At 44.0% G+C, this 16,024-nt stretch overlaps 1 protein-coding gene across 1 annotated transcript; it reads right to left on the bottom strand.

Moving 5' to 3' along the window:
- Nucleotides 1–7,866: 7,866 nt before the first annotated feature.
- LOC133231024 (cationic amino acid transporter 3-like) lies at nucleotides 7,867–15,692 on the bottom strand. Its single transcript, XM_061389192.1, has 11 exons — nucleotides 15,323–15,692; nucleotides 14,552–14,710; nucleotides 11,053–11,239; nucleotides 10,749–10,861; nucleotides 10,371–10,593; nucleotides 10,064–10,203; nucleotides 9,872–9,974; nucleotides 9,476–9,690; nucleotides 9,111–9,277; nucleotides 8,755–8,863; nucleotides 7,867–8,602 (listed from the first exon to the last, which is right to left on the bottom strand). Exons 1-11 carry the CDS (start codon nucleotides 15,690–15,692, stop codon nucleotides 8,541–8,543), a joined length of 1,848 nt encoding a protein of 615 aa, XP_061245176.1. The 3' UTR covers nucleotides 7,867–8,540.
- Nucleotides 15,693–16,024: the final 332 nt, after the last annotated feature.

Below are 16,024 nucleotides of genomic sequence, written 5' to 3'. Positions count from 1 at the left end.
GATACATACAGTCCATCCTAAAGGAAATCAGTCCTGAATATTCATTGGAAGGACTGATGTTGAAGCTGAAACTCCAATCCTTTGGCCACATGATGTGAAGAACTGATTCATTTGAAAAGACCCTGATGCTGGGAAAGATTGAAGGTGGGAGGAGAAGGGGACGACAGAGGATGAGATGACTGGATGACATCACCGACTCAATGGACATGAGTTTGAGTAAACCCCGGGAGTTGGTGATAAACAGGGAGGCCTGGCGTGCTGCAGTCCATGGGGTTGCAAAGAGTCAGACACGACTGAGTGACTGAAATGAACTCAACTGCACTATGTCATTCTTTCAAAGTTGTGCCCTGCTCCCTTTCCTTTGTTTCTTACTCTTTTCCCGAGCCCCATCTGGGTCCACCATGTTGCCTCTACAACCTTCTGGAGGGACAACTAGAAAATAGCTGGCCCTTGGGAGGGAAATACTGTACAATATCCAATCCCTCTAGATATTCAGGCCTTCATCTTCCGTATTTCCTATAACATCTGCAACCAGAGCATCTCTCAGGGACCCTGCTAGGGCAGATGACAGGCACATAACACCTGTTAGAAGTCCATCTGTTGGTGGCATCCCTTCAAGAGCAATTGGGCTTCCAGGGATAATGTTTGCCTCTTTGGGAGTTAGCACTGCAGGCCATTTGGGCACAAACCCTTGCCACCCTTCTCCTTACAAACATACCCCCAGATCAAATCTCCACTCCAGTTTTATGGAACATGTGGTCTATTGCCTCTTATCAATTTGTTCTTAAGCCACTTACTAACCTCTACAACCAGGACTCTGCCCCCTAAAATACTCTTAATGCCCCTAACAGGACCAGATAACCTACTCCTTTGTCATTACTTCTGCTATTACATAAAGTGGGTCTATGACAATGAAATGTTTACCACTGGAGACACTCTAATCTGCTCTTAGTGAGGAGTGCTGCTGCTAAGTCACTTCACTCGTGTCCAACTCTTAACAACCCCATGGACTGCAGCCTACCAAGCTCCTCCGTCCATGGGATTTTCCAGGCAAGAGTACTGAAGTGGGGTGCCATTGCCTTCTCCTAGTGAGGACTAGGGGAGGAAATCAGCAATAAGAGAATAAGGCGTATGGCTTATTCATCAGGTTCCCAGTCTCAGGGCACTGGCTTGGATTGCTTTACATCATGTTGTATATTCCCATCCATGGTGGACAAACCAGCCATGGGTTAAGATTACAACCCCTTAATCCTACCCAGCACTGTTCATGCTGGAGACTTTGGGGGCACCCAACTCCAGTCTGCGGGTCCCAGGAGGTCGACATGCCTTGACCTGCCTAGGGATCTGGCCCCCAGGAGGTTGTCACACCTCAACCTGCTCAGAGATCTGCCAGTTCAGGGGTCCCAGGAGGTTGCCATGTCTCGACCTGCCTAGGGACCCAGTTCTTGTGAGGCTGTCGCATCTCACCCTGCCTGGATATCTGTACCCAGGCAGATGTATAAAATATTTATATAAAATTTATATCAAAAAAGTAATATAAAATTTATAAAAAGTTTATAAAAAATAATGTTGTGATAGTTTCAGGTGGACTGCAAAAAAACTCAACCAAACAGATATATATATATACACACAGATATACATGTATCCATTCTCTCCCAAACTCCCCTCCCATCCAGGCTGCCACATAGCATTGAGCAGAGTTCCCTGTGTCCACAGTATGTCCTTGTTGGTTATCCATTTTAAGTATAGCAGTGTGTGCATGTCCATCCCAAACTCCCTAACTACCCCTTCCCCCTATCCTAAAGGCATTCTTTCATATTGTTTGAACATCAGTCTAAAAAGAGTCTCCCAACCTCCAGACTTGATCCAAACCCCCACCCCCACCCCTTCTTTCACAAACACAACAGTTCTCAGCTCCTTCTCCTTTCAACTAAAAAACAGGTCTCTCCACCCTCAGGCTGGAGCCAGGCTGACCCCACTGCACTCTGGAGTTGCAGAGGTCTCTTTGGGAGGATATGAACTCAGCACCCAGTCTCCTAAGGAGAGGGTGACCCAAGACTTAATGGATCTTGGAGCAGAGCCTGGAGCACTGGGTCAGTCAGGGAGGCTGAGGTTAATCCGTGAAGGGCTGGAGCTGAGACATCTCCAAGAACCGAAGCAGGGAGTCCTGAGCACAGAAGACAGTCCTGAACTCCTGGGGATGGGGCTGGGTGTGCAGGAAGCATCTGCAGTGTTGCTATCAGCTCTTGACTCTTCAGTGGTTACCCTTGGGTAAAGTTCTGAGTTTCTTTTATCTTAAAATACATATTGCATTACATTTACCATTTTAGCCATCTTTAAGTGTGCAGTTTAGCCATGTGAAGTTCATACACATTTTGTGTAACCAAACTCCAGGACTTTTTTCATCTGGCAAAATTGAAACTCTACCTTCTTTCTCTATGAATATGACCACTTACTTCATGTAAATGGAATCATATAACATTTGTTATTTCTTGTCACACTTCTTTTACTTACCACAATGTCCACTAGGACATTTGCATTGTAGCCTATGTTATATTCCTTTTTTAATAAAACATATTAAAAAATTTTGGCTGTGCTGAGTCTTTGTTGCAGCTGGCAAGCTTTATTTAGTTGCAGCTCTCAGACTTGCTCTGGGGCATGTGGGATCTTAGTTCCCTGACTGGGGATTGACCAACATACATTGCATTGCAAGGAAGATTCTTAACCCTAGACCACCAAGGAAGTCCCTTCCCTTCTTTTTAAATGCTGAATAAAACTTTGTTATTGGTATATACCAATTTGGTTTACCTATTCTTTGGTCAATGGATACTCGGGTTGCTTTCATGATTTAAATATTGTGAATAAAGCTGCTATGAACATGAGTGTACGAATATCTCTTCCAGGGTATGATTTCAATTCTTCTGGGTATATCCTCAGAGGTAGAATTGCTGGATCCTATGGTTAAGATTTTTATCTGCTTGTTCCTAAAGGAGATCAGTCCTGGGTGTTCATTGGAAGGCCTGATGATGAAGCTGAAACTCCAATATTTTGGCCACCTAATATGAAGAACTGACTCATTTGAAAAGACCCTGATGCTGGGAAAGATTGAGGGCAGGAGGAGAAGGGGACGACAGAGGATGTTAGGAAGGTCACATTAAAGGGAAAACATCTGAGACTCAACGGATGCAGAAAGAAGCCTTCTCTGAGTTTCTCTCATCTGACTCAAAGCAGAAAATTCTGGGAATTAAAGTGGTAATAAATTCCTTAGTGGAGAGGCTGCTCCCAAGAGGATGAAGGTGAGTAAAACTGTGACTATAATTCTATACTATGCTTTTATATTTGTAGTAGACACACCCTTCATCTTTGGTGGTTAACTTCACCTGGGGTACTGCTGTTTCATGGTGGAGTTATTTTCTGGGATTTTCTCTGTCTTTGTATCAGTACACTTATTTCACTCTTTCTGCTCCCTCTTGTGGGATAATCCTTTTTAATAATCTTCAATTAATTGATGAAGTGTGTCTGCCCTGGATCTTGGTTACTGCACAGTCTTTCCCTAGTTGCGGTGCACGGGCTTCTCCTTGGGTGGCTTCTCTTGCTGCAGAGCACAGGCTGCAGTAGTTGTGGCATGTGGGCTTCGTTGCCCCGTGGCATATGGGGTCCTCCCAGACAGGGGACTGAACCTGGGTCCTCTGCCTTGGCAGGCGGATTCTTAACCACTGAACCACCAGGGAGGCCTTGTGGGAGAATTCTGAAGCTTTTCTGTTTCTCTGACTCTGACAACCCACCAGGCTGCCTCCTGGAAACTTGTCTCTGGATTTCCAGAAGGTGGCTCTAGAGCTCCAGTCTGTGGGCACCCTCGCCCAGAGCGGGGACTGGGTTTTTGAACCTGCTTTTAGTCTACCTGAGATCCCCAGGACATTGCAGGGGGAGGGTCCCACAAGGAGCCCCCAAAGAGTGTGGGGAGGTGTGGAACCAGCACTCGGGGTACTGAGGGTTCCTGTGGACACAGCAGAGAGATTTCCCAGTGTGGTGCTCCCAGAGGCATGCAGTTGGACTCCCTGAGGAAAGCAATCCCTTTCATGCCCTTTGACATGTTTATCTGCATCTTTCCAAATATTTTTCCTCTCCCTCCTCACGGAGGTCCTGTCTCAGGTCTCTGGTGCTGTTGTGGATGTTCTTCTCAGGTGTCTGCTGTGATGTCCTGCAGAACTAGGGTAGCTGAGCACTCACTCATCACTCCCCTTTTCTGTGGGGGGATGTTTCCTTGTGTAGGGCAGGGGAAAGATTCCCTCAGCTCCATCTTTGCTTTGACCAGAATTGTTTTTATTTTTTTTGGAGTGCCAGAATCTCTTTGCAGGAAAGCTGACCTTCTGCAAGTGCTTTCACACATGAGAATCTGCCCGTGTCAGAACCCATGTCTCCTGCCTTGGCAGGCAGATTTACCACTGAGCCACCAAAGAAGCCCCAAATGAAATATTTTTTGACCTCTAGTTATTCTGGGGATTTTTCAGAGAGCTCCTAAAACATCTCAAGGAATGATACTGACCTCATTACAATTAGGCATACCGGCACATATAATTACATGGGAACCATCAGCAGATCCCCTGGAAGAGAGCAGGGCAACCCACTCCAGTATCCTTGCCAGGAGAATCCCATGGACAGAGGAGCATGTAGGGCTATAGTCTGTTGGGTCTCAAAAGTCAGACACGACTGACTGAAGTGACTGAAGTGACTTGTCTGGAATGACTAAGTGACTAAGCATACACATGTCAAATAAGTGATGATAAACCTTCTTAGGTTATATCGGAAGGATAAGTGTTATTAATATGTGTTCTAAAAATTATATGAAATTCCTAAAAACCTGATATGTCCTGGTAAATTATGTCACATTTCAGGATATTATCTTAAAAATATGAATGTTACAGAAATAACCAAAATTCTCTTTTCTTTTTCTTACTTGAGTGTTATTTAATTTTCCATCAACAGAGCCAGACACCTCAGCTCTGAAATTCCCATCTTACATAGGTTATATAAGCACTCATCCTGTGTCTTATTTCTCCACTTCTTTGCCAAGCCTTTAGACAGTTACAAGGAAGGTTAGGTGATGTTTCCAGGTTCACATGGCCAGTAAAGTGGGGAGGCATGGGGTTGGAGGAGAGGAATGTGTGACATCTGGAGGGTTTCCATGTTGTATCCCTATCCCTGAAAAGACAGCAGACCCTCAGTCATCTCTCAAATCCCTTCCTCACCTTCTTGCCCTGCTCCCAACCACTCATTGACTTCCTGCGATCTGTGGGAACCACCCATTGAAATAACAGATTCATGCAATAACACACTAATGATTTGTTCTTTCTCCTTCTTCTGCCAGCTGTTTTCCCCCATCATCAATCTACACCAAGAATAATCATTTTAAAAATCTTTGTTTCTATGAGATGCCCACCTACATCAATCACTTCATGATTTTCATGTGAAAGTGAGATCAGATCAAAGGAAGAGGTTCTCATCTCACAGAACCCTTCACCACCTTCTCACCCCTCTCTTCACTCTCCTCTTCCCAATTTCCCTCTGCATTTTTCTCTCCTGTGAAATGATCTATCCAGCACCAGCTATAGACATTGTTGTTGTTTAGTCTCTAAGTTGTGTCTGCCTCTTTTTCAACCCCCTGGACTGTATCCCATCAGGCTCCTCTGTCCATGGGATTTTCCAGGCAAGAACACTGGAAACAGTTGCTATCTCCTCCTCCAGGGGATCTTCCCAATCGAGGGATTGAACGTGTCTCCTGCATTGGCAGGTGGATTCTTTACCATGGAGCCACCAGGGAAGACCAGTCATAGATTAGACATGGCCTTAAAGTCTCATTTTCTGTTCCAAGTCATTTAACAAAATATCATTTTTCCCAAACAAATACTGTGGTCTCCCTTTGATAATTACTGGTACATAAAAAGTTCCCCATCTTGGGTCATGTAAAATATTACATGTACATATGATTCTTTCATTAAATATCTCATCAAATATAACTGAGCACTTATGGTATTCCTGACACTGTTTTAGCCACTGGGAAGCAAATGGTGGTCAAAGTGTGAAGAGGTGAACACATCTCCCTTCTTTCAAATTCATATGTTGAAGTCCTGATCCCCAGGACTTCAGATTGTGACTGTATTTTGTGGGGGGCCTTAAAGAGCTAATTAAGCTTAAATGAGGTCATGAGGATGGGCCCTAACAAAGTACGACTATACCGTATGTCAAGAGGATATTAGAATGCGCAGAGCATACAGAGACACCAAGAGGTGACAGATACAGAAAATAGTATTACAAGATAACTAGATACATTGATTTTAGATCAACAATGAACCTGAACACCTATACTTTAATACATATATTACATATACATCTTTTGTGCACATTAACTATACATCTTTTAATATATACATACACATGTACAAGCATATGTCATTTTATTGTGCTTTGCAGATGCTGCAGTTTTTGCAAACTGAGGGTTTGTGGCAACTCTGGGTTGTAAGATGACAGCTAGCATTTTTCAGCAATAAAATACTTTTAGGTTAAAGTATGTACATTTTTTAGACAGAATATATATCACACTGAATAGACTACAATGTAGTGTGAATGTAAGTTCATATGCACTGGGAAACCAATGAATTTGTGTGACTCTCTTTATTGCCAGTTCTCTTCACTATGGTAGTCTGGAATCAAACCAGGAATATCTCAGGGGCATGCCTGCAGGGTCATGTTGTGGTTGCTCAGTTGCTAAGTCATGTGCAAGAGTTTGTGACCCCGTGGAATGCAGCACACCAGGCTCCTCTATCTTCCACTATGTCCTGGAGGTGTCCATTGAGTCAGTGATGCTATCTAAGCATCTCATTGTCTGTTCCCTCTTCTCCTCCTGCCCTCAGTCTTTCCCAAAATCAGGGTCTTTTCCATTGAGTCAGCTCTGCACATCATGTGGCCAAAGTATTGATGCTTCAACTTCAGCATCAGTCCTTCCAATGAATATTCAGGGTTGATTTCCTTTAGGGTTGTCTGATTTGATCTCCTTGCAGTACAAGGGACAGTCAAGGTCTTCACCAGTGCCACAGTTTTCAAAAGCATCAGTTCTTCAGTGTTCAGCTTTCTTTATGGCCAAACTCTCACATCGGTACATGACTACTGGAAAAACCGTAACTTTGACTAGACAGACATTTTTTGGCAAAGTAATCTCTCTGCTTTTTAATACACTGTCTATGTTTGTCATAGGTTTCTTTTCAAGGAACAAGGGTTTTTTAATTTCATGGCTATAGTCACTGTCTGCAGTGATTTTGGAGCCAAAGGAAAGAAAACTTGGCACTGCTTCCACTTTTTCCTCTTCTATTTGCCATGAAGTGATGGGACCAGATGCTATGACCTTAGTTTTTTTGAGTCTTGAATGTTAAACCAGGCTTTTCACTCTCCTCTTTCACCTTCATCAAGAGGCTCTTTATTTCCTCTTCACTTTCAGTCATTAGGATGGTATCATCTGAGGCTGTTGATACTTCTCCTGGCAATCTTGTTCCCAGCTCATGATTCATCCAGCCCAGTATTTGGCATGATGTGCTCTGCATATAAGTTAAATAAGAGGGGAACATCATACAGCCTTAACATACTCCCTTGCCAGTTTTGAACCAGTCCACCGTTCCATGTCCGATTCTAACTGTTGCTTCCTGACCTGCATACAGGTTTCTAGAAAGCAGGTGAGATGGTCTGGTATTGCCATCTCTTTAAGGATATTCCACAGTTTGTTGTGATCCATACAGTGACAGGCTTTGGCATAGTTAATGAAGCAGAAGTTGCTTTTTTCCCTGAATTCTCTTGCTTTCTCTGTGATCCAACAAACGTAGGCAATTTGATCTCTGGTTCGTCTGCCTTTTCTAAAGCCAGCTTGTATCTGGAAGTTCTCAGTTCATGTACTGCCGAAGTCTAGCTTAGGATTTTGAGCATTACCTTGCTAGGCTGTGAAATGAGTGCAGTTGTATGGTAGTTTGACCACTCCTTGGCTTACCCTTCTTGGGATTGGAATGAAAAGTGATCTTCTACTTCAAACTTATTGATGACCAAATATTTAAGGTGTAAATCTTACACAATATCGGATTACCTATGTTTCCTCCTCAAGTGGCCAGCTCTGTGCTCATGCTGGAGATGGGAACAAGGAATTGTTTCTCAGGTGCCAGGTTAACATTTTCTTTCTCCTGCTGGTTATGTTGTTGTACTTTCTTTGTGAAAATCGGTATTGCTGCACACTTAGGAAGCATGTGTTTTTCTGTATGTATATCATGCTTTGAAAAGCTTACTTAAAAATTAGACAACATTAAAGTCACTTTGTTCACTGGCAATAAAGACAGGGCTGTAGATGCATACACCTTCACACTCCATAGAGGCTGAAAGTGTTCATGTAGCAGAAGACACCTTCTGTGTATGTAGGGATTCTACACAACATCTGTGACCTGTGGTTAAGATGAGTCAGCAGTACGGGTGTTTTTGTCAAGAGTCTGGGAGGTGGATGCTGGTGGTTATTGCTCATCGTTCTCCTCTAAGCTGTGTCGGATCCCGTATCCAAAGTATATGAGAAATCCTAGTAAGGAAATGAGAAAATGAGAAGGATAAGCAGGTACTCTTCCTGGTTAAAAACATCCAATAGGCCTCCTATGGTGGTCAAGAAGCTTAGGGGAGCTCAGTTTGGGATCTGTCACTCAAGAAGTCCCTTTATGCCAGAAAGCCACTTACCAACCACATTCCAGATGCCAAATATGGCCCAGGTCCCAGAAGTTATCTGCATCATCAAGTAAATGTTCACAAAGATGCTCACCAGTGGGAGGAGAGGCAGAGCAGGGACCTGTGGGGCAGAGTCAGTTCATCCCTGAACACACCCCAGATGCCTGAATGAGAGACTCTACCCCAAGTGGGCAAGAAGACCAGCCTTCAGACTGCGTATTCAGTGCCTACTCAGACCGTGTATGTAAAGTACTGAGGGGGATCAGGAAGAGTCCATTGGTTTTAGCAGTTCCCCTCACTCCCTGGATGTTTAGACCATGAAGCAGGTTCACTCCAGGTGGACAGTTTGGGCACATAAGGTCACTTACCTTAAAATAAAGAGGAATGGGGTTCTGGGGCTGCCTCCAGATGATGACCATGACTCCAATGATGAGCAGCAGCAGCAGCACAGCCACTGGTGTGTACTTGGAGTCTCCAGAGAACCCCTGACTGGACCACTGGACCAGGATCAGGCTCAAGATTATCATCAGGAGAACTACAGGGGTCAAGGTGGAGGAGAACAGGTTCACCTTCGGAAGCTGAAGATGTCAAGACCTTGGGCCACCCCTCTCCCCAGGCTGCCCACCTCAGCAAGGGCCCTCATATCACCAAGACTCCTCAGTTGACAAAATACACACTCCAACACCATACTGTCAATTTCAGAAAATGACCAAAGAGAAATCCCACTGCTCACCGAGTAGTGAGGCACATCCGTAGACAATCTGGCCAGATTTCCTAGTGGGGATGGTGCTGATAGGGAACCACAGACTCTTTAAATGGTTTAAAACTCTTTGAATGTTTGAGTTTCTTGCTTCAGGTACAGAGTCCAACGGATGTTCATCAGGGCCAGGCATCTCAAGTCCCTCCTCTGTATTCTCATTCTTGCTTAATTTCTGGTCTGGCTGGTACCTGAATTTGAGATTTTAAGGCAATATTAACAGCAGCCCCTACTCATCCAACATCACACAGCCTATTTCCCATGTGTCCTGTCTTAACCAAGCAGGACTTTTAGACGATAGCATGAAGGCAGAAGATGCTTACCTCCCAACTAATCCCCAAGACTCCCTACTGAAGTGTAGTGGGGTCTCACCTGAGCACAAGAATAGAAAATGCCACCAGGGAGTAAATGAGCAGGGTCCCGACTGCCACGAGCTCCAGAAGATCTGTGTACTTGAATAGTAATGCCATGACTCCTAGAATGAGGGCACAAACAATGTGGGAAGGGAGTGAGAAACAGCTGGAAAAATGTAAGTTAAAGGTGGGTTTCAATTTTGTTTTTAACCTGCAAGATTTCCAGCAGACATGATGGCCACAATACGGGTGCCTGTGCGGACATGGATCCGGGTAAGTACCCGGAAAAGGAGCCCGTCCTGTGCCATCGTGTAGATCAAAAGAGGCATTCTGAACACGGCACCATGGAGTCTGGAAGAGAAGATGGAAACATGTAAGGATGTGGAGAAGCAGACAGACTGGGACTTCTGCTCTCTTGTCGGCTTAGCGTAAGGTGTCTCCCTGTCTTCACTACCAATTCTAAGAGTTGGGAGATCTGAGTATCTGACAGTAGACAGGGAGAAAACCATGGCACTGACCTGGATATAAGATCACATAGTGTGCCAATAGTCACGAAATATCTGGCGGGGAGCCACCAACTGTGGAGAACGCTTTGTGGCAAAAGGTCGTGAGGCTGAATCTGGTAGTAGGGCACAATGAGGGTGAGTGCCGCTGAGACACTGGAGTAGGCCAAAAAGCAGATGAAGATCGTGATCATGATGCTCCAGGGGATGGAACGATGAGGATTTATAGCTTCTACCCCTGCCAAAAGGGAAGAAGTGTTGGGTCAGGAAAACACAGTCAGGTGAAATCACAAAATCCCCTTTTTTTTTGCACTCCACAAACAGGTTTCCCCTAAGCCAGGGGCAGCCAGTCTGTTCCCAAACCCCAGATGGGACCCACAGTGACCATGTTACCTTTAGTGGCAAAGCCATCAACACCCAAAAAATAGTAGAAACATGTAGCTGTTCCCTGGAGAATCCCTTCAAAGCCAAAAGGTGCAAACCCTCCAGAACCCAGAGGGCCCAAGCTATGGTGAGAGAAGGAAAGAGAAAGAATGTAGGTGAGGTGTGTTCTGCCATCTCTACTGAGCTTCTCCCTTCATACCTCAAGTCCTGGGCTCCAGGACTTGCTTCATCTGGATCCATCAGCCCAGATATCTTTAGTCCACACCATACCAGCTCTGCATGCCCGTCAACCATATATTATGGCCAATATTACCCTCCTAAACCATAGATGTCTCTGGATCCAGATGTGTTCAGTTTGTAGTCCTGTTCTGTGAGCTTCCAGTTATGCAGATCTCCCTTAACGAAGCCAGTGACGATAATGAAAATGAGAACCAAAAGGTTGATAACTTGGGATATTCTGATAACCAGGATTGACTCATGAGCTCCCAGAGCCACTATTCCTGTGGGAAAGATGTAATATGAAACACTCAAACTATTGATACATTTATAGATACAATGGTCATGAAAACACCCTTTTTCAACAACACAAGAGATGACTCCTCACTTGGACATAATCAGAAGTTCAGTACTGAAATCAGATTTATTATATTGTTTGTAGCTGAAGATGGAGAGGCTCTATATAGTCAGCAAAAGAAGACCTGGAGCTGACTGTGGCTCAGATCATCAGCTCCTTAATGCAAAATTCAAGCTTAAATTGAAGAAAGTAGGGAAAACTACTAGACCATTCAGGTATGACCTAAATAAAATCCATTATAATTAAACAGTGGAGGTGACAAATAGATTCAAGGGATTAGATCCAGTAGGCAGACTGCCTGAAGAACTAAGGCCAGAGATTCCTAACACTGTACAGGAGGCAATGACCAAAACCATCCCCAAGGAAAAGAAATGCAGAAAGGCAAAATGGGTGTCTGAGGAGGCTTTACAAATAGGTGAGGGAAGATGAGAAGTGAAAGACAAAGGAGAAAGGGAAAGATATAACCAACTGGATGCAGAATTCCAGAGAATAGCAGGGAGAGACAAGAAAGCCATCTTAAGTGAACAATGAAAAGAAATAGAGGAAAACACCAGAGTGGGAAAGACTAGAGATCTCTTCAAGAAAACTGGGGATATTAAGGGAACATTTCATGAAAGGATGGGCATGATAAAGGACAGAAATGGTAAGGAACTAACAGAAGCAGAAGAGATTAAAAGAGGTGGCATGAAAACCCAGAACTATACAAAAAAGGTCTCAATGGCCTGGATAACCAAGATGGTGTGGTCATTCACCTAGAACCAGACATCCTGGAGTGTGAAGTTAAGTGGGTCTTAGGAAGCAATGGGCTTCCCTTGTGGCTCAGACGGTAAAGCGTCTGCCTACAATGTGGGAGACCAGGGTTCGATCCCTGGGTCGGGAAGTTCCCCTGGAGAAGGCAGTGGCACCCCATTCCAGTATTCTTGCCTGGAAAATCCCATGGACGGAGGAGCCCGGTAGGCTACAGTCCATGGGGTCGCAAAGAGTTGGACACGACTGAGCGACTTCACTAGGAAGCAATACTACAACAAAGCTAGTGGAGGTGATGGAATTCCAGCTGAGCGATTTCAAATCCTAAAAGATGATGCTGTGAAAGTGCTGTATTCGATGCGTGAGCAAACTTGGGAAACTCAACAGTAGCTTCAGGACTTCTAGATCAGTTTTCATTCCAATCCAAAGAAGGGCAATGCCAAAGAATGTTCAAACTACTGTACAATTGCACTCATTTCACACATTAGCAAGGTTATGCTCAAAATCCTTCAAACTATGCTTCAGCAATATGGGAACCAAGAACTTTCAGATGTACAACAGAGTTAAGAAAATGCAAAGGACCAGAGATCAAATTGCCAAAATTCATTGAATCACAGAGAAAGCGGGGGGAAATACCAGTAAATCATATACTTCTGCTTCATTTGACTATACTAAAGCCTTTGACTGTATGGATCACAATAAACTGTGAAAAATTCTTAAAGAGATAAGAATACCAGATCAATTTACCTGTCTCCTGAGAAATCTATGCAAGTCAAGAAGCAACAGTCAGATCCAGACATAGAATAATGGACTGGTTCCAAATTGGAAGAAGAGTACATCAAGGCTGTATATTGTCACCCTGCTTATTTAACTTACATGCAGTAGTACATCATGCAAAGTGCCAAGCTGGATGAAGCACAAGCTGGAATCAAGATTGCCAGGAGAAATAGCAACAATCTCAGATATGCAGATGATACCACCCTAATGGCAGAAAATGAACAGAAACTAAAGAGCCTCTTGCTGAAAGTGAAAGAGGAGAGTGAAAAAGCTGGCTTAAAACTCAATATTCAAAAAGTTAAGACCATAGCATCTGGTCCCATCACTTCCTGGCAAATAGAAGAGGGAAAAGTGGAAGCAGTGACAGATTTTCTTTTTTGGGGCTGCAAAATCACTGCAGATGGTGACTGCAGCCATTAAATCAAAAGATACTTGCTTCTTGGAAGGAAAGCTATGGCAAACCTAGACAGCATATTAAAGAGCAGAGACATCACTTTGCCTACAAAGGTCTGTATAGTCAAAGCTATGGTTTTTTAAATAGTCATGTACTGATGTGAGAATTGGACCATAAGAAAGCTGAGCACCAAAGAACTGATGCTTTAAAATTATGCTAGAGATGACTATTGCGAGTCCCTTGGACAGCAAGGGGAACAAACCAATCAATCCTAAAGGAAATCAACCCTGAATATTCATTGGAAGGACTGATGCTGAAGCTCCAATACTTTGGCCACCTGATGAGCAGAACTGACTCATTGGAAAAGATTCTGATGTTGGGTAAGATTGAGGGCAGGAGGAGAAGAGGGTGACAGAGAATGAAAGGGTTGGATATCATCAATGATCAATGAACATAAATTTGAGCAAACTCCAGAAGATAGTGGAGGACAGAGGAGCTTGGCATACATAATCCATGGGGTTGCAAAGAGTTGGATATGACTTAGTGACTGAACAACAACAGGAAGCAGAGAAATAGTTGCTCAGGGCTGACAGTTGGTGGTGGTGGACAAACAGACACACAACTGCTCAGTGGGTACAGAGGTGTTGAACATGTTTGGAACTAGATGGAGGTGATGGTTGCCCAACATTACAGATGTGCCTAATGCTACTGAATTGTACACTTTAAGATGTTAATTATTGTGGCAATCTTCTCAGAATACATGTCTAACAAAGCAAGATGTACACCTTAATCTTACACAATGTTGTATGTCAGTTATATTAGACTGAAGCTGGGAAAAATTACAAAGTGGTTAATTTTATGCTATGTGAATTTCCTCTCAATTAAAAAAAAAATCTTTGGCCTCAGTACAAAGGAAGACTTGTTGGTCTAAGTAAATGATTCTCAGCTTGGGGTAATTTTATTCCCCAAGGGACATTGGCACTGTCTGGAGACACCCTGATTGCCACAGTTGGGGGTGGGTGGATGTCACTGGTATCTAGTGAGCAAAGGCCAAGGATGACACTCAGCACTCAATAATGATTAAAAAAGAAACTAAAATTCACAGAACAGCCCCCCCCCCGCCCCACCAAACCAAAGAATGATAAGCCCAAATTGTCAGTAGTGCCAAAGGTGGAAAACAATGGTCTGTGTCTTAGCTTCTATTTCAAGACCATTCTTTCTATTTCTAATCCTCCACTATTCTAACATGTGAAGCCTTTCCTACACCAGCTCCCTCTCCACACCCTGTTCTTCCCATCCTGTTGTTGAGCTGTGTCTCACCTGTCATCAGCAGTACCAGGCCCAGGGCAAAAAAGTCTGCATATGTGGCCAGGGAGTAAGGCAGGTGCAGAGAGAAAGTTTCCTGTAATGCCTGAGAGATGTGATTCCCAATCAGGTTGTCCAGGATATAACTCGAGGCCCTGGCTGAGATGGCGGTGGCTGCAGAGGCAGAAGAAGGAGCATTCATTGAAAAGCAAAAATTAATGTGCCATAGTATCTAAAAACACAGACAAAATACCTGTATATACAAAAAGCCTAAATATACACAAATTCCTGTATATACAAATACCTGATACAAAATACAAAATATCAAAGAGTTTCTTTTCATGAGTTGGGGAGAGTAGAACCAAATGATTCACCAAAATGTCAGGTGTTTTAATATGTTAGGAGCAGATCAATGTTATACAAGAAAAGAAAACACATAAGTGGGACTGGGAGGGCTGGGATAGGCATGAAATTTGAAATCAAGTGGTAAAGGAAAATCCCAGGAAGGCAACAACTGAGCAAAGATTTCACTATGGTTAGGGGATGAGCCTGTGGGACAAGCCTCCCTCTCAACCATTTCCTATGGTTCCCTTTCCTTCTGGGTTCATGGTCCATCATTTAAGGTCACAGGATAGAATCGACTTGAATGCAGTTGTAGGGTCTTCCTGACACTGTTATCAACCTTCCTGCACAAGGTCAAGAATAAAGTGCTCATGAATAACTGAGAACCCAATCCTCCAACATCCCAGTCTTGAGCCCCACAAGATTGCTGGCCCATCGTCTCACCTGTGACTACGGGAAGTATGGAGTTCCAGCCAGCGATGAAGGCATAGAGTTGACCCATCGTGACATAGCTGTAGAGGTATGCAGAACCAGAGCGTGGTACCCAGGCCCCAAATTCAGCGTAGTAGAGCCCAGATAACATAGAATACAGGGCAGCCACCAAGAGCGAGATGATGATCGCTGGTCCAGCTACGTACTTGGCCAGTCCACCAGTCACAATGTACATGAAAGCCATCAGCATCCCACCCACACCCCAGATCACCAGGTTTAGGGTATTCAGATGAGCCACGGGTCTCTCAGACTCCTCTATGGGTTCCAGCGGTAGCTTGCGGATGAGCTTCTGACCAAACTGGCGAACAAACTGACGCACCATACTAGACATAGTTAAAGAGGCTACAGTCTGCTGAGGAAAGAAGACAGAAAGCCGTTAAGAATGCCCATCCGCCCTTGGCAGTGGGGTCCAGTTCTATGGAGTAAGGAAGTGATGGAGCAGGTGGTAAAGGACACACTGGGCAAGCTCTCCATCTCTGAGATTTGGTTTCTACAATCATAGAGAAGACTTCTAATTTGTCTCAAAGTTACTGGAAAGTTTGCTTGAGAAGAAGTGAGATGGAGTGGATTATGTCTCCCCAAATCTGCCCTTTTGACCAGTAAATTGTTTGAGCTAAAGTTAATTAAGACCCATTAGACTCAGGAGAAGCTCTT

Source organism: Bos javanicus, chromosome 18 (genome assembly GCF_032452875.1).
Source record: "Bos javanicus breed banteng chromosome 18, ARS-OSU_banteng_1.0, whole genome shotgun sequence".
NCBI lineage: Eukaryota > Metazoa > Chordata > Mammalia > Artiodactyla > Bovidae > Bos > Bos javanicus.
The sequence above is the reverse complement of the archived record's forward strand: the minus strand, read 5'-3'. Positions and strand labels throughout refer to the sequence as shown.

Bases quoted from the DNA above. Each gene is read 5' to 3' on its own strand.
- LOC133231024 (XM_061389192.1), bottom strand. From the start codon at position 15,692: ATGGTGCGTCAGTTTGTTCGCCAGTTTGGTCAGAAGCTCATCCGCAAG. The intron at 9,975-10,063 runs GTTAAAAACAAA...CCCTCATTCTAG, and splicing joins GTCTGCTGGAAATCTTGCAG to GAGTCATGGCATTACTATTC. The intron at 9,691-9,871 runs GTGAGACCCCAC...TCTCAAATTCAG, and splicing joins TTTTCTATTCTTGTGCTCAG to GTACCAGCCAGACCAGAAAT.